This window comes from Lutra lutra, chromosome 8 (assembly GCF_902655055.1).
Source record: "Lutra lutra chromosome 8, mLutLut1.2, whole genome shotgun sequence".
Classification (NCBI taxonomy): Eukaryota; Metazoa; Chordata; class Mammalia; order Carnivora; family Mustelidae; genus Lutra; species Lutra lutra.
In genome coordinates this window covers 20,692,126-20,715,504 of record NC_062285.1, presented here as the reverse complement: position 1 = coordinate 20,715,504, position 23,379 = coordinate 20,692,126, and the positions used below count along the sequence as shown (strand labels likewise).

General features: G+C 36.4%; 1 protein-coding gene across 3 annotated transcripts in view; it reads left to right on the top strand.

Moving 5' to 3' along the window:
- Positions 1-23,379, top strand: part of MALRD1 (MAM and LDL receptor class A domain containing 1) — a 763,597-nt gene that overhangs the window by 198,183 nt on the left and 542,035 nt on the right. For all 3 annotated transcript variants that reach the window (XM_047742658.1, XM_047742656.1, XM_047742657.1), the window contains one exon: positions 19,811-19,898. In XM_047742658.1, coding sequence (XP_047598614.1) covers positions 19,811-19,898 — 88 coding nt within the window. The remainder of the gene's footprint in view (positions 1-19,810; positions 19,899-23,379) is intronic.

Below are 23,379 nucleotides of genomic sequence, written 5' to 3'. Positions count from 1 at the left end.
TAATCTGTTATATCCATCCCACAACCCACCTTCTGGCAACCACCAATTCGTGCTCTGTATTTAAGACTTTGGTTTTTTTTTTTGTTTGTGTGTTTGTCCCCATTTTCGTTTGTTTGTTCCTTTATTTCTTAAATTCCACATATGAGTGAAATCATAAGGTATTTGCCTTTCTCTGACTGATTTATTTCATTTAGCCTTATACACTCTAGATATATCCATGTTGTTGCAAATGACAAGATTTCATTCTTTTTTTATGGCTGAATAACACTGCATTGTGATTATATGTATATATATGCCGCCACTTATCCTTTCATCTATGGAGGGACACTTGGGTTGCCTCTGTGTCTTGGCTATTATAAATAATGCTGCAGTAAACATAGGGATACACATATCTTTTCAAATTAGTGCTTTCATTTTCTTTATACAAATAGCCAGCAGTAGAAGTACTGAATCATATGGTAATTTTATTTTTAATTTTTTGAGGAACCTCCATACTGTTTTTCACAGTGGCTACAACAATTGGCATTCCTACCAACAGTGTGTGAGGGTTTTTTCCTCCATATCCTCACCTACTCTTGTTATTTATTGTCTTTATGATTTTAGCCACTGTGACAGGTATATAGTAATATCTCATTTTGGTTTCAATTTCCTTTTTCCTGATGATGAGTGATACTGAGTATCCTTTCATGTATCTTTTGGCCATCTGTAAGTCTTTCTTGTAAAAATGTTTATTTAGGTACTCAGCTCATGTTATAATTGAATTGGGTTTGTTGTTGTTATTATTGTTGTTGTATTTTTGTTCTGGTTTTTGGATTTTTTGGTGTTGAGTTGTATGAGTTCTTTATATGTTTTGGATTCTAACCCTTTATCAGATGTGTCATTTGCAAATGATTTCTCCCATTCTGTAGGTTGCCTTTTAGTTTCATTGATAGTTTCCTTTGCTATACAAAAGCTTTTTTATTTTGATGTAGTTCCAATAGTTTAATTTTGCCTAAGGATAGGTCTCTTGAAAAATGTTTCTATGGCTAATGTCAGAGAAATTACTGCATGTGTTCTTCTCTAGGGGCTGTATAGTTTCAGGTCTCATATTTAGTTTTTTAGTCCATTTTGAATCTAATTTTGTGGATGTTATAAGAAAGTGAACTAGTTTCATTCTTTTGCATGAAGCTCTCTGGTTTCACCAGCACTGTTTGTTGAAGATACTGTCTTTCCCCCATTGTATATTCTTGCCTTCTGTGTTGTAGATTAATTGACTCTGTAAGTGTGGGTTTATGTCTGGACCCTCTTTTCAGTTCCATTGATCTTTGTGTCTGTTTTTATGCTATTACTGTACCGGTTTGATTCCTACAGGTTTGGAGTATGTTTTGAAATCTGGGATTGTGATACCTCCAGCTTTGTTTTTCTTCTTCAAGAGTGCTTTGGCTATTTGGAGTTTTTTCTGGTTTCTGTGGTTCTGTGAAAAAATGTTTTGGTATTTTGGTATGGATTACATTAAATTTGTAGGTTGCTTTGGGTAATATGGATATTTTAACAATATTGGTTTTTCCATTCCATAAGCATGAAACATCTTTTTATTTGTGTCATGTTCAGTTTCTTTCATCAGGATTTTATAGTTGACAGAGTACAGGTCTTTCACCTCTTTGGTCTAGTTCATTCCTAGGTATTTTATTATCTTTGGTGTAATTATAAATGGAATTGTTTTCTTAATTTGTTTTTCTGCTACTTTATTATTAGTACATAGAAAGGCAACTTCTGAATAGAAATTTTGTATCCTGAGACTTTACTGAATTTATTAAGTTCTGATTGTTTGTTGGTGGAGTCTCCAGGACATTTTATCTATAATATCAAACAAGTCTCTTAAATTCAAGTTTGAAATCATGTCCTGCCTCTTTTCTGACCACAGCGGTATGAAAATGGAAATCAATCACAAGAAAAAAAAAAATCTGGAAGGAATACAAGTACATGGAGGCTAAATAATATGCTACTAAATAATGAATGGGTCAACAAGAAATTAAAGAGGAAATTTAAAAAGTACATGGATACAGATGAAGATGAACATACAATGTTTCACATTGTGAAACAGCCAAAGCTGTTCTAAGAGGGAAGCAATACAGGCCTACCTCAAAAAACAAGAAAAATCTCAAACAACCTAATCTTATACTTAAAGGAGCTAGAAAAATAAGGAGAGAAATAAGGAGAGAAATAATAAAGAAAGATAATAAATAAAGAAAAATAATAAATAAAGAAATAACAAAGAAAAAAGGAGAGAAATAATAAAGATTAAAGCAGAAATAAGTGATATAGAGAACTAAAAAAATAGAGCAGATTAGGAGCTGGTATTTCAAAAATCAAAGAAAATTGATAAACCTTTAACAGGACTCACTTAAAAAACAGGACTAAAGTCAGAAAGAAGGAGAAATAACAGCTGACACCACAGAAGTACAAAGGATTATGAGAAAATATTATGAAAAATTATATGCCAAGGAACTGGAATAGATAAACAGATAAATTCCTAGAAGCAGGGACGCCTGGGTGGCTCAGTGGGTTAAGCCGCTGCCTTCGGCTCAGGTCATGATCCCAGCGTCCTGGGATCGAGTCCCACATCGGGCTCCTCGTTCTATGGGGAGCCTGCTTCTCCCTCTGCCTCTGCCTGCCACTCTGTCTGCCTGTGCTCGCTCTCTCTCTCTCTCTCTGACAAATAAATAAATAAAATCTTAAAAAAAAAATTCCTAGAAGCAAATAACCTTCCAAAGTGAATCAGGAAGAAATAGATGATTTCAAGAGACTTCTTACCAGTAATGATATTGAATCCAAATTTATTTTAGAAGGCCAATATTACCCCGACACCAAACCCAGACCAAAGACACTCAAAAAATGAAAACTGTAGGCCAATATCCCTCATGAACACAGATGCAAAAAAATACTCAAGTATTAGGAAACTGAATCCAACAATAAAAATGAATTCACCATGGTCAAGTGAGATTTATTCCTGGGATTTAGGGGTGGTTCAATATTTATAAATCAATCAACATGATAAATCATTTTAGCAAGAGAAAGGATAAAAACCCTATATGATTATCTCAATGGATGTAGGAAAAGTATTTGAGAAAGTACAATATCCACTCATTAAAAAAAAAAAAACCACTCTCAGCGAAGTAGGTTTAGAGGGAACATACTCCACATAATAAAATCCATATCTGAAAAACCCACAGCTAACATCACACTCAGTGGGGAAGAACTGAGAGCTTTTCCTGTAAAATCAGGAAAAAACAAGGATATCCACTCTTATTACTTTTATTCAACATGTTATTGAAAGTCCTAGCCACAACAGACCAAAAAAAAAAGTAAAAGCTCTCCAAATTGGTAAGAAAGAAGTGAAACTTTCATGTTTTGCAAATTTATTTTTAGAAGTACTGAGGAAACAATATGATAAACTAGAAATGGCTTAGTCCAGGAGTTACAGTACATTGATTCATATGTTTAAATATTTTACTAAGGGATCTTGTGATCTTATCGCTGTTCCTTGATCTTTCAGTGACCTAACTCCTCATTAGAATAATGAAATAATCTAAAATTATTTCAGTTATAAAGTACTACAAATTCTAGTTTTTAAATTCACAATTGAACTCTATAATTTTTTTGTGTATTATAAGAGCCGTAACAATCTTTATTAGAAAATAAAACTTAGCTTCTCGTATTGTTACAGAAAGCTTTCCTTAACTTCTAGTATAAGCTATTATAAATTCCAATTATTTTTGAATACCTAAAACACACAGTCATGGTGTGTTTTTAACTTATTTTCAACTAATACAATTTTTTTTGGATATCAGTAGCTGTACTTTCATATATCTTAGATAAAATTATTATAGTTTCTCTTTTTTATATCTGCAAGGAGTATTGATACATTGAAAGTAAGTAATGAATTGTCTGAAAGAAAATGGAACATAAATAGCAAAAATGAACTTTTGAGTATAATCTCCCTGTATAAATTTTAACTTGGTTCAAAGGCAACCTTTTTATTTAAGTGCTAATTCATGTCTGTTGGTATACTCATTTGTTCACTGATATTAGGTCCTACAATGCCCTAGGGGTTGTGCCACTTGGTGGGATACAGATATGAATACTAGATGATTATTGTCTTCATAGAGCACAGAGGGGACAAAGTGAGACAGAGACAAGCAAATAATTACAATAAAAAAGGTAGTGACATCTGACTTAGCATGGTGATTTTAAGGGAAGTGTTGTAAAAGTTATGTCTTAAAGCATTAGAAGGAGAAAGCCATCTTGGGGTTGGGGATTAGAGACCTATGCAAGTAGCATGCCCTTGTGAAGAAGTACGGAGCAGATCTGGAATTTAGGGTGCATAAAGTTTGAGGCAGGAAGAAGTAGACCGAAGCTAGAACAGGGAATGTCTCACAGGTCATGTTCTAGAATGCATGTATTGACCTACAAGTGATGGGGAACCATTAAAGCTTTTATTCTGTTGACTGAGCTAATCAGAAGAGACTTTAGATAGAATTGCTGTATTGCCTATGAGGAGGACATGTTTGAAGTGGGGATACCATTAACTATATACACATATACATGCTATTAAATATATATATATGCAACTATATACTATATATCATTATTATACATCTATATATTATGTATTTGTGTATTTATATATTTATATACATACATAAAATGACATGTACATAATGTTATGTATGTACATCTGATGTATATATATATATAGTACATTGTATATATATGTAATTTATATATACATACACTCATGTATATTAGTCTAGGTAAGAGACAATCAGAGCTTAAAAAGGGAACATAAGCTAGTCCAGATGGAATGAAAGGGCTTCAAGAAATATTTAGAAAGTAATTCAGTTGAGCTTGCATGTGCAGCGTGAAGGAAGGGGAATAGGGATAATTCAGGATTTTTGTGGGGACAACATTAGGAGCTATCAGTTGAAAGATAGAATGGAGAAAGGGAGAGGGAGTTTTATGGAGAAGAAGGAGTTGTTTTTAGACATTTTATTTTATTTTTTATTTTAATTAATTAATTGTGTTTTTAGACATTTTAAACTTTGACATTTCTTTGGGACATCAAAGGAGAAATGCCCAGCCCATGATTGGGAAAAAAGACTGCAATTTAGGGCAGAAATACAGAGTGAAGTGAGATTTGGGATAACCATTCAGCATGTCTCTGGTAGTTGAAGATACCAACTTGGCTCACATAGGGAGAATATTTAAAGTGTTGAAGGACCAAAATGCAGATAGCAGGAATAGGTGACTTTTCAAGCCTGGATTTCCATCTCTTTTTGACAAAATGTGTGTAGGTGTGTGCTTGGATTGGCTTACTTCTCATGGTTCTATACACTTGACGAAGTGAGATATTCATGGAGGTACAACCAAGAAGTTGGGGAGAGTTTGTGCCCATGAGGCCACTCATGGCTGATAGAGGATGAAGCTCTTTACTCCTCCTAGATTAGGAATTCTTAAATTATTTCTTAAGGTTCCTCACAAGCCCATTATGTTCCAACACAGTGACAGACATGTTGATAAGTCCTTATCAGCTGTCCTTCCTTCCTTGTCTCACTCTGCCCTTTATGCTTTTTTTTTTTCAGTTAACCTTACCAATAAAATGCCTACTTTCAGTACTTTGCCTCATGTTAGAGAGAACATTTTGATATTCCATTTATATGTCCAAAACTTAGACTCCAACCTATAAAACCATCAAAAGCAAATAAAATGGAAGATGGCTATGTAGAAAATTTGGCTTCATGGATCAAGTTGCAATTTTCCAAAATATTTTAAAATATTATTTTTTAAAAATATTTTTTAAAAATTTATTTGACGAGAGAGAGAGATCACAAGTAGGCAGAGAAGCAAGCAGTTGGGGTGGGGGGGGAAGCAGGCTCCCTGCTGAGCAGAGAGCCCGATGCAGGGCTGGATCCCAGGACCCCGAGATATGACCTGAGCCGAAGGCAGAGGCTTAACCCACCGAGCCACTCAGGCGTCCCTATTTTAAAATATTATTGCAGATATAGGTTTCCTTTTTGTAGGCCTTAGCCAAGAGTAGAGTTCACCTAAGAGTACACTGAAGAGTATACAGTATAAAATGTGTTTTGCATTTCACAAGTTTAGCTACGAGTCTTAAAAATGCAAAGATCCACAGATATTCCTTACACTTTTTTTTTTTTTTTTGGATTTAGAATTGAGTTGAAGACAACGCTCTTAATATTTACTCTGATAGAAGGGAATTATGGATCCTAAAAGGGCAACTTTGAAACACTTTAGTCTTAATGATTCAACATCAAGTGATGTGTTAAGATCTTTTTGTATTTTTAAGTTGCTTAATAAAAAAAAGGTTGTAAGGATCTTTTCATTGTATTATTGATTCTGACAGTCAAAACAGTTTTCATCTATTACAGCCATTTGCACACTCCTCCTTTCAAGAGTGAGGTACTAAATATTTTAGGCTCCACAGCTGTAGTCACTGTCAGGACTGTTCAACTCTGTCATTGTACCATGAGAGCAGCTTCGAGAATACAATATAAATTGGTATGGCTATGTTCCAATTGAAAAACAAACCAAAAAAAGCCCACTTTTTTTTTTTTCCCATAAGGCTTCCAGGTAAAAATAATAAAAATTTATTTACAAGTTTGCTGAGCTCTGATCTTTCTGATCAGCCACTGCGGATTCCACAAGATTGTTGACGTTCTTTCAGTATACAGTCAACGCAGTATTTTTTTGTTGTTGCTGATCTTAGAAATTCTCAGTCATCTTTAGTCATGATTCTGGTTTTTTTTTTTTTTTCCTGCTTTTTGCCCTATTACCAGTTGCTGCTTTAAACATAACTTTTAACATTTCCACGCACTTTGATTTGTTTGCATGACTCCACAGGCAGACAGCCAGCACTAGCAGGCCCTTTCTCCCTACCCTGGAGACAGAAAACATTCATTCGCTGAAACGGATGTTGGGTATTGTATCAGTGCTCCTTTGCCATCCAGGTTTGGGGTTACAGTTGAGCCTTGAACAACACGGGTTTGTATCATGTAGATGCACTTACACGTGGATCTTTTCCCCAAAAATATGGTACAGTACTGTAAAGGTATTTTCTCTTTCTTATGACTTTTTTTGTGGAATTTTCTAAAAGGTTTATTTATTTTTTTGAGAGAAAGCACGTGCATGCATGTGACTGGAGGGAGCAGCAGAGAGAGAGATCAGATAGGGGGCAGACTCCCCGCTGAGCGCAGAGCCCAGTGCTGGGCTTGATCTCATGACCCTGAGATCATGATCTGAGCCAAAACTAAGAGTTGGATGTTCAGCTGACTAAGCCATCCAGGCAGCTCTCTTAATGACTTTCTTAATGACATTTTTTCTCCCTCGAGCTTGTTTTATTCTAAGAATACAATCTGCGATACATATAACATACAAACTGCATATTAATCAACTCGTTGTCATTGGTAAGGCTTCTGGTTAACAGTAAACTATTAGTAGTCAAGTATTTGGGGACTCTAAAGTTATACAAGGATTTTCAAATGCACAGAAGGTGGCACCCCGACCTCTGCACAATGCAAGCATCAGCTGTATTTACTAAGAAACTTGGGGTAGAACCACTCTTCTGGTTCAGAAGGCTTAGATGTGGAGCGATGGTTCTCTGATGAGATTGGAAGCAAAATAGAAGTTTTTAGAAGGTTTAATAGAACAGATTGGAATGAAGTTCCTAATACAAGGATGAAGAAGATGCAAAGAGCATAAAAGTGAGGGTTTGCGAAGGGAAAAATTACTTTTATAAATTACATGGAAGTGAATATCTTATCCTTAATTTAAACTTAAGGAATCTGTCTACTCTTCTATCGAAAAATACCTTCTAAACTAATAACTCATTTTCTAAGAAAAGTCCCCATGTTTTAAAACATGTTAAGTGACATTCTTTTTTTAGTACCACATTATACCATGCTGTTTATATATATGGTTTACTACATTTATTCCCCCACTAATTTCTTCCTGAGGTGTCACCTTTCCTTGCATGCTTAATTTTATGTAGAATTAATTTTTAAGGAATTAGTGACAGGTGAAATTCTGATTTCCACCCAGTTCAAAATTAGGAGAGTTCCAAGGCTAATGACTTATTGTAAAAGGCCATTGCTTGCTTGTATTTTCTGTAGAACCAGCAGGTACATCAACATGTAGCTCAGAAACCAAGCTGTTTTTTAGGTATAGTTAGATTTTAGATTTACTTTGAGACTCATTTATTGCAGACTTTATCTTTTATTTGCCAGACAAAATGTCGACTGGTCGTTCTGTATCTTCTTGTCTTTAACACTTCTGAGAGTGTCGAAGCCTTGTGTGTGAGTTGTCCCAGTTATGCGGACGCCTGTCTGTACCTCCTTCAGGGAGACAGTGAGCCAGGATCATCAGGACCAGGGCAGTGAGAATGGTTTCTCAGCTGATTTTTAGATTGCATTTCAGTAACTTGTGATTTCTATCGATGAGCTTGCAGCATTGCACAAGTGTACCTTTAAAATCCTGGGGATGAAAAGCAGGTTTAAATAAATACTATACTAAGTGGCTTTCATCTTGTGCTAGTTCTAATTTTGTTTTAGTGTCAAAATATTGTCATTAAAGAAAACTCATATCCTGCAGAAGCTCAAATACTGAGAGCTCACTGTGAGATGCAGTATTTTGGGGGATAGACCTGGAGAACTAGAAGAAACAGAATTGATTCTTAGGTAGTAGAAACGGAACAGGGAGCTTAGCCAAATGGAAACTGATTTTCTCACAAGGCTTTAGCTGGTATACAGGAGGCTATAAGATACAACTAGGAATCATCTAGAGTTTAGGAAAAAGTCAGGAAAAATTTCCTTTTGAACAACAAAATAAATCTGTGCCTAATATGTATTTCCTGGTAACATGATCCAATGGACAAAAATCTGGTTTAAGAGGCATTCATATGTGACATCTTATTTCTGTTATAAGGCAAAATACTATGTCTCTGGAGGCATTTATCTGTTTGTGTTTATATACATACATATATGTGTGTGTGTGTATATATATGTGTGTACATATATACACGTATATATAGTGCACATTAATACCTTGTCAGGCAAAGAACTTTACTTTGTCCTTCTAAAAACACAGAATTTGGATTAGGTTAGTTCTCAAATGTTCCTGATGATTAGACTCCTCTGGAGTCTTTTAAGAAAAATATAGATTCTCAGTCCTTATACATATCCTATCAGAAACTCCAAAGGAAAGTCTTAAGAATCTGTATTTTTAACAAAAATCCTTAGTAAATCTGATGATAAAGCAAGTTTAGGAAATATTAGATTTAATGATGTCTAAATAAGAGCCACAGTTATTTTAATGTCAGTCTATTTTTAAAATACCTGGAGATGAATTGTAAATGGAATTATTCATTTTAGCTTATCTGCCAAATAGCATCAAGGGGCCTATATTCTCTCTTAATTGCCTTAAAAAAGACACCAGCTTAAATGTAGTTAATGGAAGATAGCTGAATATCATAAATGGATGTTTTATACTCCTAATATAAGCTTCTATTGCTGGTGAAGATTTTATCTGTGTTTTTAGTTCTATATAAAGGACGTTATGCCTTTCTGTCTGATGGACAACTGATACTGTCTCTCCTGGAAATCCCACACCACCTCCTCTCTGTGTACACACCAAACGTGCTTCTGATCTTGGTTTTGTTTACGTAGATTTCCTCACCCGATAACCTTGTTTGAGGACCAGCTGGCATAGGTATTCAGACACATTTCCAGTTATGCTTCTATTTTATATTCATAAATTGGCGTTTGAGGTTTATATTCAGTTTCTGGGGAAAGTGCCTGGGTCTCTAAAGACCAGACCCAAGGTGACTGTACCGAGTTGCAGATACTGAGAGAAGGCTGGCGAGCCCCAGTGCTGATTTTCTCCTGCCCCGGAGTGGCTGGGCATGAGGGGAAAGACCCAGATGGAAACTGGTCTGCGATTGCTGACCCAGGGCTCCGAAGTAACTTTTGATTTGAGACACTGAGACTCTTGAGAAGAAGCCCGGGGGCAGAGACTGGCCACCAGAGGGCGAAGAACAAAGGAAGATTCAAGCTTATTTCAAGGCAAATAAAGTTGAGGTGACTTGTCCTTGGATATTTTCCTCAGGCGGAACTGGGACAAAGGGCCCTCCAGCTGCGCCACCGGAGAGTGCAGGGTGAGGGGTTTTGAAAACTAATTCCCTGTTTTCAAGGGGAGATAATATACTAGTTTGTCAGAAATTGGTATTTGCTTTTTATTTTTATTTGATTTGGGTTGCAGGGGCTTCCCGGGATGTAAAATACAGTGTAGATTTTACTCTAGCTCTGTGTGGTTAAACTTATCCACTCTTCCAAGCATTTAGGGAGAGATGTTTAGTGACTGTGTTAAAGGGTGTGCTGCATTTATGGGTATTTCCGTGTGGTATTCTTGTAATTCTGTGGTTTAGGAAGGTCCATTATGTACTTTAGCCTAAAGCATGAATATATGTGAAATCATGGATTTCCATGAGGTAGATTCCTCCCCTCCTTACACATGCCTACAACTGATAAAGCTATCAATTACATGGAGATAAAATCCCGGTAACAAATGTATTTTATACCATCACAGAAAAAAAGAAATGCTTCAAAAACAAACTGAAGATTAAAAGGGAAGAACCTGGAAATGCAGATATATTTGCATTAGAAAGGGAAAAAGGAAGAAAAGCATAGGAAAGCTCTATAAATACAGGTTAGAAATTGAATCGGAATCCGGGAACAAGGCACTTTAAGAAAGGGAAAGACACAGGGAATTGTAAAAGAGAAAAAAGGACCAGAATTTGTCAACAGTTTAGGTATGTGATATGAAATACTAGGGCAAGTCAATATGTATTGCACCTTTTTGTTGTTATGATAATCGTGTCATGTGAAACATGTGGGCAATATGGTATGACATTATGAGTAACACCAGTAATTTCATTTTACTTTAAATGTAGTTGACATGCAATATTATGTTTCTGTGTACAGCATAGTGATTCGGCATTTACATACACTACAAAGTAATCATCAGGATACATCTAGCTACCATCTGTCACTGTATAAAGCTGTTACAATATCATTAACTGTATTCTCTATGGTGTACGTTGCATCCCTCTGTCTTATTTTATAACAGGTAGTTTGTACCTTTTAATCCCCTTCCCCTATTTTACCCATCTCCCACTCCTCTCGCCTCTGGCAACCACCAGATTGTTCTATGTCTCTCTGTTTTTTTTTTTTAGATTCCACACATACATACACACACCATATATTCTTTATCCATTCACCTATTGATGGACCCTTACGTTGCTATAATAGCTTGGCTATTGTAAATAACTCTTCAGTGAACGTAGGGATGCATGTATCTTTTTGAGTTAGTGTTTTCATCTTCCTTGTGTACGTACTCAGAAGTGGAACTCCTGGATCATGTGGTAATTCTATTTTTAATTTTTGGAGGAATCTCCATGTTGTTTCCCATAGTGGCTGCATCAGTTTGCATTCCCACCAGTGGTGCACAAGGGTTCCTTTTTCTCCACAACCTTGTCAACACTTGTTGTTTCCTGTGTTTTTGATTTTAGCCATTCTGACAGGTGTTAAGTGATACCTTATTGTGGCTTTGATTTGCGTTTCCCTGATGATAAGTGACATCGAGCGTCTTTCTGGTACTTGTTGGCCATCTGTATGTCATCTCTGAAGAAATGCCTAGTCACGTCCTCTGCCCATTTTTAAATCCGATCTTTCAGAGGGGTACTGGGTTGTGTGAATTTTCTGTTTTGTATTTTAACCGCCTATCACTTACATCATTTGTAAATATCTTCTCTGATTCAGTAGGTCACCCTTTCATTTTGTTTCTTTCACTGTACAATGTGTATGATATAGTCCCATTTTTGCTTTTGTTTCCGTGCTTGAGAAGAAAGATCTAAAGAAATATTTCCAAGACCAGTGTGAAAGAGCTTACTGTCTATGCTTTCTTCCAGAAGTTTTATGATTTCTAGTTTTACATTTAAATCTTTAATCCATTTTGAGTTTATTTTTGTATATGGTATAACAACGTGGTCTAGTTTCATTCTTTTGCATGTAGCTGTCCAGTCTTCCCAGCACCACTAACTAAAGAGACTGTCTTTTTCCCATAGTATATTCTTGCCTCCTGTGTCAAAGATTAATTGACCATATTACTGGGGGTTTATTCCTGGACTCTCTTCTGTTTTATTCGTCTGTGTGTCCATTTTCATGCTATAGTACCATACTGTTTTGTTTCCAGAGCTTCGTAGTATAGTTTGACATCACAAGGTGCGATACCTCCAACTTTGTTTTTTCTTTCTCCAGGTTGCTTTGGCTGTTCCAAGTCTTTTGTGGTTCCATGCAAATTTTAGAATTTTTTTCTTATGGTTCTGTGAAAAATGCCGTGGGTATTTTGATAGGGATTGCATTGAATGACATCAATAATTTTAGTTGAAATTTATTATTTTTCCCTGAAGCATTCAGGTGCTTATTAAGTACTTACTGTGTGCCCAACACTGTTATGGGTGCTGTGTATTCCTCAGAAGAGTCTCATGGAGGCTGTCCTTAAAGTCTCTAGATCGACAAGCATTTAAATGTACAAATGCTGATATAATTAAAAATTATGAGAAAATTGTAAAGGAAAATGTCCTCAGCTTGTGTGATAAAGGAAGGCTTCTCTGAGGGAGTAGCATTGATGCCGACACCTCAAATAGGATTTTGCATGATAACTACTTGGTGGGTATTTGGGGTATTAAACTAGACCAAGAGGCAAATGAGTGTTATTGTTTGGGTTTAAATCTATGACCTAGTTTTTGGTGCTTTAGGTACAGATCACCTTTAGGTTGTCACGTAGTAGATGTGTAGGGTTTATTATTTGGAGCCTTCTTACACGAGAAGAATGAGAGGTAGATAATATCGTAAAAGAGCATTGTATATCAAAACAGTAGATTACAGTTCTTTTTTTCCCTTTAAATATTACCTTTAATGGCGTAGGGGATGAAAAATTAGCCTCATGATTAGAAAAAAAAAATGACAGTAGGAATTTTAGAACTCTACTACTTAAAGAAATTTCGATCTGGCATGTGTGAGCCAGTCACTTGGGCCAGTATTGTATTGTAGGAAAATCTTATTATACCTTACTGCATCATTTTTAAATAACAAAAACCTACTTTTTTGAACTTTTAATAGTTCCAAACCTTCTTTACTTTTTTTTCTCTTTGATATGGACTAGACTATTTTCAATTAAATGCTTCTTTGTAACCTCCAGTCAGATAGGTTCTGTAAATTCCCAAGACAGGGGAAATTGAGTATTATTTGTCCACATTGAAGTACTAGATGAGATGTGAAATGGGTTACATGGTATGTGGGTCTCCAGAGGATGCTTTAAGTAGTGTGTGAGTTTGCAGAATGTCAAGTAGCCAATTAGTTTCAGACGATTAACATTTATTTATTTTTTAACTCGGGCATATTAGGCAACTATATTTGAGGGCACAGGGGAACTCACTAAAATTTTGGCTCTTCTTGTACATCTGAAACTACATGAAATACCTCAGAAGACCTGCTGTGGTTTGCCAACCCTTTAACAATCGTGGAAAGCAAATCAATTTCACATGACCTGCATACTTAGACATGATTTTTTAAGGTTTCTGTTTCTTTCATTCAAGAATAACAGAATTTTGTCAAAGTAAGGAAACGTGAATGATATTTTGAATGCCCTTATTTCCTCAAACGCATTCCCTATTCCTTGATTTTTTTCTTTCTTTTAAATCTCTACTCTCAAAACAGCAGAAGCTCTGATGGGAAAAGAATTCTGTGGGTATAAAAGGAGCTAGACCAACAGCAGGTGGGTGGTCATCTCCGGAAGACTCCAATGAATTATACCCATTTAGTTTAGAATAGTAAAAAATGAGGTATTGTGTAAGAGAAAAGGAGGCTGAATTGATATAAACATTTTAATTTACACCCACAGTGGCAGGAGTGATAGTGCTTCCACGAATTAAATATATCAGCAACGTGGCAGCATCCAGCTACGTTGCTGGGAGGTAATTCTCTGTGGATTTCTTGTGTTCTTCACAGTTCAGTATCTGAGTAAAGAGTGTGCTTGAATAGCCTTTACCCTGAGACATTTGCTTTCAAATTTCAGATTAAGTGCCCTCTCTCCCTCCTTCCGATCCTCCCTCTCTCTCTAGAGTTTGAGATGAACAGGTGTCCCAGCAGCTTATAACAGTTAGTGTCCTCATGTTGAGAACTTCTTCTGTGGAGGAAAACATCTAATTGAGGGAAAAGTAGAAGGAATTCTCCTGGCTGATGCTTTTTGCCGTCCCTCTAAATCAAGCATCTGGTGTCTTCTGTCAGTATATGTGTATGAAACGGTGGCAGGCTATCTTGTTAGCTTGTGAGCAGGGTAAAGTCTCAGACCCTTCATGGTTTCTGACCTAACATGCACAACTAATTGCAAACTCAAATGCCTATGGGAACCAGGCAAGGGATAGGAATTGGAAGTAGGTCAGGTGTTAAATAATAAATGGCCGCTGACACTCAGCCTTAGAGTTATGTTTTTAATAGGGAGTAACGGGACCATAGCAACTACAGGACAGTATCTTTTTGTGAAAGAATCTTACTATTAATATATTGGGAACCTGTTCTCCTTGAAAGCCCTGTTTTGATCAAACCACACTCCTGGGAGCCAGAATGTCACCATTTAGACTTTCCTGTCTTAGATGGTGAAAACCCACCAAGACAGACTTTTCTTTTTTTTAATTATTTTTGGTAACCATGGAAACATTTGGCACAATGCCAAAGCACACAGTCATTGAAGAATAAAAAATTCTTAGGAACTCATATATTATGCCTGACGTTAGGTAAGAAGATACATGGTATGTGGCCAAAATATCAACAGAAATTTTGCCATGATTTTTTAAACCAAACAGATCTTAAACAGATGAGGCAGACGTCAGACATTTTCTTTTAAGTAATCCTTTTATAACACTTGCCCTGCTTACCTGTTCCCGCATTTTACTTCATCTCTCTAGTGCCATGGTTTTATTTTTATTATCCATTTCTGTGCTCGGTATATCACAATTTAGGTAAAACATTTGTGACCCATGTTTAATGATAAATGATGTTCATATACATAGTATAATAATTGGAAAACTCTAATTATTCTGCACTTTTTGTTATGTGATATGGCCAGAGACATACACACACAAAAAAAAAGGACAAAGGAAAGACAAAATTTGTCACACAAATCTAAGTTTTATTACATTGAGATTAGTTTCAAGGTTGTATAAAAAATTCCAGTAGTAATTTTTTTTTTAAGATTTTATTTATTTATTTGACAGAGAGAAATCACAAGTAAGCAGAGAGGCAGGCAGAGAGAGAGGAGGAAGCAGGCTCCCCGCTGAGCAGAAAGCCCGATGCGGGGCTCGAACCCAAGACCTGGGATCACGACCTGAGCCGAAGGCAGCGGCTTAACCCACTGAGCCACCCAGGTGCCCCCCCAGTAGTGATTTTAAGAACCTTTTTATGTTAAATCTAGCAAATATTTCCCTAGATATTAACCTAGAAAGTTTGAGATCCTAAGCTGACTTTCTATGAGCCCTTAAATTGTAGCTTATATGGTAAAATATTAGCTGTCTGGATGTGTTTATGAGAGTTTGGCTACTTCAGCTGTTAGTCAAGTATAAAAACAGGGTAAAAGAGAATTTTTATATCTTTCATTTTCTTTGTTTCTGCATTTTTAATTATGGAAATAGTAAATGAAAATAAGTGGACATCACTAGGAAGTATAAGGGAAAACAAATATTCTCTGGAAAATTATTAGTGGATCACAAGCAAATTTTCATAGCTGAACTAAAAAATATAGTGAGTTACTTCAGATTACTATGTGCTAATTATAAAATTTCATGCATGAAATTAGTAATTTAGAAAACAGTGAAAATACTACTTGGGATAATGATGATTTATAGCAGTGAGTATAGAATAAATGTTTTTGTTTATTGATGTATAATTTATATAAGTAAAATTCATCCTGTTTAGGTGATTAGTTCTGTGAATTTCAGTAAGCTTATACAGTTGGGTAACCACCTCCACAACTAAGGAAATATATCCCTCATCTCCCCAGATCTCCATTCTTCTATGTCATCAATCCCCGTCTTCTCCCCACAGCCCCTGGCAATACTCATCTGATTTCTTTCTCCATAGTTCTTCCTATTCTGGAATGTTGTATAAATGGATTGATCAAATATGTAGCCTTTTGAGCCTAGCTTCTGTCACGAGGTGCAATGCTTTTGTGATTCACAGCTGTTGTTATATGTACCCCTCATTTGTTTCTTTCCATTGCTGAGTGGAATTCCATTGTATAGATCTCCCACAAGTTGCTTTCCTATTTACCAGGTGAAGGATATTCGAATTGTTTTCAGCTTTTGGAGATGGAGATCGTAAATAAAGCTGCCATAAATTTTGTGAACAGGTTTTCGCTTGGCATGGCTTCATTTCTCTTGGGTAAACAATACCTGTGTGTGGGATTGCAACATTGTAGGGAAGCACATGTTTAATCTTAAAAGAAGCTGCCAAACCATTTCCAAAGTGGCTGCGCCATTTTGGATTCCCATCAGCAGTGCATTGGAGTTGTAATTGCTCTACATTGAGTATAGGGTTTTTGTTGTTTGTTTTGTTTTGTTTTTGTTTTTGTTTTTATCTTAAAGTAGAAATCCTTTCAAGTCTTTCTGAAGATGCATTATATTAAAAATCGATATACTATGTTTGAATTTTGTATTCTTTTACAAACATGGGATGGTTAGGGTATTGGGGTGTCAGGTTGAGTTAATACCATTTTTTCTTTCCTATGAGTTAGTTCACAAATATAGATACATATATATGTTAGGAAATTAAAGATATTTCAGTAAAATTATGATTAAATGGTGTGTTACATATATACAATAATGGGAGTTTCCAGATCACTTAAAATGCTTGGCCAGTAATTCAGAACTTCCTAAATATAGAGACTAATGAGTTCAGGCAAGTCTTGAAACCCTTCTAATAGCTGAGTCTTTGGTTAAATTAGAACTACGAGTTGCAGTGTAGTTGACAAGGCCACTCTTGTCTTTAGTTGGAGCATCTAGATGCGGCAGCCCATGAAAACAGCAACTTAGAAGCACTGGAATAGTTTATAAGATTTCCAAGCCAGTGATAGTTCTAATGTAAGTAGAATTGGCCTCTACAGATAATGCAGGTCATTTAGACCAAACTGGAATTTCCAATTGCCCTTTAAGTAATTCAGTAAGGTACGAATGGCATTTAAGAGTAAAATGTGGCTTCTCTAATTTCCAGGATGGCAATACTGCCCTGCTTACAATAATGTTTGTGTTTTAACATCCTCCCATTTATTCTGGGAAAAATACCAGAAATGAAAGTGAATTTTCCAGAATAGAGACATTTGGGTTTGTTTTTTTGTGTGTGTGACTATTTTCTTAGGACTAGTTTCTCAGGATAACATGCAAAGTGTTTTGCAAGACCACATCTAAATATAGGGCAAAGGTAGAATTCAATCTGAACATTCATAACGTTCTCAAAATGTGATTTGTTACCACGTAGGCTCTTTTTTTTTTTTAAATGGCTGGTTTAATTAAATATTTGAAAGAGGCTGAGACTGCAGATATACATACAAAGTAGCATTTTTAGTATTTCAGCGTGAAGCTATTGTTTATTTTCAAAAATGTTAACATTTAGAGGGTTAGGAAATGGAATATATTTTGGCAAAAATTATAATTACATTGTGTCTTAGCACAACACCCGACTGTCTTCTGCCTCAGATTATTTTTTTGTCTTCTTCTTGGCACCTAATGCTAATACAAGCACTATGAAAATGCTTCTCATGTAATATGCAGTGAACTCCAATAGAAACAAGGTTTTGCAAACAGCATCCATTCAGAGGTGTGCTTACCCCGTGTGGCCCACAAATAAGAATATTCATAATTTTCACAAGTGGCCATTGCTTAAATTTGTGATTACATTATGACAACAAAAAGAATACTTTGGAACAGTTGAGTCCACATTCTCAAGTGGAGAGAAGTATGTACATGTCCCCAAAGTTAGCCTACAGATATTTATATGGACAGGCACGGTGCTTTCCATAAACTTTGGGATTTCGATATCATTTTCTATCCCTCCTCGTTCATGAACTAATATAATCATGAGCAGTGCAGCAAAGTCAGTTGTGTTTCTTCTTATTGACCCTAATTTTTCCTTTTTCTTGCATCTTCTCAGCCTTTGTTAGCATGTCGTGTGTGGTACTGCAGTGAGACAGACCTATTGATCTGGGGAATTAATTGGTAATTAATCTTTGCATTTGCCTTTTCCCTCTCGAGGAGCCAACTGCTGACTTTTTTGTTTTAATAGAACAAAAAAATATTTTCTTCCAGTATGTTCTGCCAAATTCTGACCGCTGGTTTTTTGTTTATTAGAATAATTGTATGATTTTCTACTGAGTATTCTTTCTGCGTTTTTGTTTTCTGTCGATAATAGTTCTTTCATTCATGACCATAGAGAAACGAAGGGTGCTTTTTATATTTGGGGTGATCCGTTATAAAGCATTAGGACACTTCTTCCATAGTACTGGTACGTAAATGTTCCTCTGGCAGTAGTAGGTGGGTTGCCTTCACCTATCGGTACATACCTTTCCCACGTTGTTTAATTTCCTTACTGACAAATGATGGAGTAAACTTGGGTAGTTCTCAAGAAAGACTGGAAAGTTGGAGAAGATGTCAAGAGGTTTGAGGTTAGGAATTTAATCTTTTAAAACTCCTCTTCAACAAAGATATCCATAAATAATGTGTGAGACAAGTTTGAACAGAAGCGAAGAATTAAAAAAAAATAAAATAAAATTTCAGCTCCCTCATACAGCATTTGTGACGAAAAATGTGACAGAAACCTACATTCATATAAAATGTGGGAAAACCGAATGTGTTTTGTGAGTTTGCTTGATTTCTTCATTATTAAATTATAACAGGATTCCTATTCAATATGCAGCATATTTGCATAAGTATTAAAATAATTTATCATGATTAATTCTATTATAGTAAATTTCAGGCCTAATCACAATCTGCCATATACTGTAGTGGTTTGTCAGTATTTCATGTTTTCCGGGAGGTTTGGTGGAATTGGTGCTCCTGGAACAGCACACATGTCATCGGAGTTTGCTGTGATTAATGCGGTTCTGAAGGAGATCTAATAACGATTAGCCAGTTTCATAAAGTGTTATAGAATTAGGTCAGTGCGAGAAAATTCTAAAGCTCTTAAAAATGTACATGCTGGCAAGTCCCTCTGGCCACAAATTGGATTTCTTGAACAATGAGGAGGTTTGATCTTGGAAACAGATGAACTCTTTGGGCAAAGGTGGGAAAAGGAGACAATTTGTCCTCAGATACTCAAAGGATTGAAAAAAAAATGTGGGGTGAGTCTTAAACTAAAGGTTGAAAGTTATAGGGAAGTAGATATAAATCTGATCTATTATAATTTTTGGAAAATCACTAGAAGCACAAGGGGCTTCATGGTTCTAATGGGCCCACAAAGGAATGGAGCTTCCTTACTGGAATTATCTAGGTAGGGATAAGATACCTGTTTAGAAACACTATCAGAAAGTATTTTTTTCAATGGTTTGGAAGGAATTTCTCTTTAAGTAAATTCTGATTTTTTTTTTTCCTACCGTGAGTTTCCATAAGTTAACGTCCTTCTCAGTATCAACAGATTTCTTGTATTTTTCTTAGGTTTTGGTGGAGGCTTCAGTAGGAGATGGCTTCACTGGAGACATTGCTGTTGATGATTTGTCATTCATGGACTGTACCCTCTACCCTGGTAAGGAAGAATATTTTAACATAGGAGTATTCTCAAACCTATTTACTTGGGAAAAAAAGGCTGTGGAGGAAATCAATTTTTCATTTCCACAATATTGTAAAAATACCCCTACTTCTGTTCTGTTAGTGTATTAACTCTGGAAAATGTTACTGTGAATCTTTGTTAGTAATTAGTCTTAATATCTTTGCAAACGTGGTAGAGAGGTTTGAATCAGTTATGCTTCTGTCTCATAATGTGGAAAATATTAGGAAATCATGTCTGAAGTTAAACCATAATTCCATTATACTTGAGGGGTTATAATAACCGAATTGGTCACCTTATAATTACATTGTTTTGGAGAATGTATACATCTCTCCATTACCTTCAGAGATGGTTTCCTGTCAGGCAACACTAAATATTCCTAAGGATTGCTGTCAACCATTTCTTCTCTGTGTCACACATTTCTTTTATGAAAAAAAGCCAACAACACAAATATAGTTTCCCAGATTTCTATTTCCATCCTCAGCCTTTACCCTGAGATCCAGACTTGTGTACTAACTACCTACTGAACATCTCAACTTAGGTGTCTGGTAGACGTCTCAAAGATAATGAAGGGAAATAACCTAAAACAAGCCTATAGTAAACTAAAATAAAGCTAAAATAAACACCCCAGGCAAAGCTCCACCCAGGCAGTGCAAAAAAAAAAAAAAAAAAAAAAAAATAGTAGCAATCTAATAGGACTGGTTATCAAGCTCTTGGCTCAGAGGCTAGAGGCTCTTAAATTGCCCAGCAAGGGGGAGCACAGCTTCCTTTCTGAAGAGATCAGAGGCACAGTAATTTAAAAAGCAATTGCAATAATCCATGTAGAAAGCACTCTCAAGTTCTGAAGACTTAACCTTCAGTCCTGCTCCATCACTGTAGTGTTACTGGTTAGAAGAGCACCAGTCTCTCCCTGGACACAATCAGGGCTGGACTCCAGTACTTTTCCTTGTACTGTGGGACTCAGCTCTGAGTCTCTACCTCATCATCCTGGCAGGATTAATTCCCTTAACTGCTCTGTGTCATGGTTTCCACAGAACTCTGCAGAAAGCCAAATCCCTCTCTGGATAAGGCCAGCAAGAAGGAAATTAGAATTCAACAAGTTTACCCTTATCTCTCTTTTTTTTTTTTTTTTTAATTTGTCAGAGAGAGAGGGAGAGAGAGCGGGCACAGGCAGACAGAATGGCAGGCAGATGCAGAGGGAGAAGCAGGCTCCTGCTGAGCAAGGAGCCCGATGCGGGACTCGATCCCAGGACGCTGGGATCATGACCTGAGCCGAAGGCAGCTGCTTAACCAACTGAGCCACCCAGGCGTCCCTACCCTTATCTCTTGATGGCTGCAAGTGAATTCTTGCCTACTGATGGTCCCCTCCATCTTGCCATTCTTCCACGCCTTCCTGTCTCAGTAAAAGACAGTTTATTTTTATTTGTGTATTTTTCATGAACAAATCTGCATCGCCAGTAGCTTCAGATATATCCAGAGCCGACTGCTTCTGTCCAAGGTCCAAGCCACCACTGTGCCTGCATGGATTATCATCGTTGCCTTTTAAACGATCTCTGCTTCTACCCTTGGGAATATAATCTGTTCTCCAAACAGCAGGCAAATGGTCTTTTTCAAACTTAGATAAGATCATGTCCTCCTGTCATTAAAGTCTTCCTATGATATCCTCTTTCATGGAGAGCAAAAGCCAACTTCTATAGTAGGTTCCAAGGCAGGCATGCCTGGTGCCCTCTTACCTGGGGACTTCACCCACCCTCCCCCTGGCTTCTGCTTGACTTCTCTTATCTACAAGGCCTTTATGATAATCTTTAAATCCTCCAGCCCACTTACGCCTCGGGGCTTCTACACCTTCCTGTCCCTCATCCTGAGATGAGATAAATACTCCACTCCCTTCAGTACTTCTTTCTGATCTGCTCCGAAGTTTCTTCATTAGTAAGGATTTCTCTGAACATCACACACACACACACACACACACACACACACACACACACACATACAGAGTCTCTTCATTGACATTTTTTTTCTTCTTCTCATGTTATTTTTCTCCATAACTCCTATCACCCTTACGGTTCTGTTTCTGCTTTCCCCAACTATACTGTTAGCTGCCTGACAGTAGTGACTTTTAATTTAAAGATTTAATAATCTTATGTCCAGAACTTAAGCAGCATCTGGCACATAATATTACTTAGTATTAACCTTTGTTGGATAAATGGGTAGAAAGGTGGAGAGATGCCTATATCTTTTGAAGTGCTTTATATAGTTTTGATATATATTTTAGTTTATTATTATTGCTACAATATTATTTTTATAACTTATAAATTTTATATATAAATATATATGATATATATAACAGACCTGTTATATATATCATATATATTTACATATAAAATATACTTTATGATTTATAAATTTTTATGATTTATAAATTTTTATTATAAATTATGTATAAATATAAATTTATGGTTTATAATTTTTTATAATTTATAAGACACGCTTATAGCCCAGATTTTGTTGAAAGCCGAGCCTCCGTGGTTTATAACCACAGGCATGTATTTCTTGCTCTCAAGCATGTGGGTGGGCAGAGCACAATAATGGCAGAAGTATGTGTTTCTTGTTCAGAGCTCTTCTTAATTCTGTAGAGCTTCAGGTTGTGTATTTCTGTTTCTTCTGTCCTGTTTATCTGGGACCAAAGCTAGAGGACAGAGGCCTTATCTGACATATTTTGTTGTGAAGCAGAGGGCAGGAAAAAGAAAACACACTTAAAGCTTCTGTTGGGACATGCTGTGCACAGTGCTCACATCCACTGGTCAGAACAGGTCACGTGGTCAAGACTAACAAGGGGGCAGGGAAACTTTCTCAACTGATGTGGCAAGGATAGGAATATAGAAAGTCCTTATGAGAGAGAGAGAGGTGATGAATCGGTATATTAATAGCATTTACCACTCATATGTACCATCTTACATACTACTCTAACTTCTTTGATTTTGATGTTTTATTTTTTTAGAGAGAGAGTGACACATGCATCGTGAATGGGTGGGCAGGGGGAGTGGAGGGGGCAGAGGGAGAGGGAGAGAGAGAATCATAAGCAGGTTCCACATCCAGCATGGATCCCCGCATGGGGCTTGATCTTACAACCCTAAAATCATGACCTGAGCCTGAATCAAGACTTGGTTGCTTGAACAACTGAGCCACCCAAGTGCCCCCAATCCTCTAACCTTTTATGAGTCTAGAATAATGTCTAGTCTGTTGTCAGTGAAGAGATCTTAAATGTTGGATAGGGTTGATATCTTTGTTATCCCAGTTTTATGGAGCACACAGAGAAGGGGATAACCTGCCCAAGGCTACCTAGCTAAAAAGTGACAAATTATGTCTGCTTCTTAGGAGAATAGCGTTAACCACTATCATACAGCTCATCAAAAACACTAACCTCACAAGGAAGAGAATATATATTCTACTTTAGAGA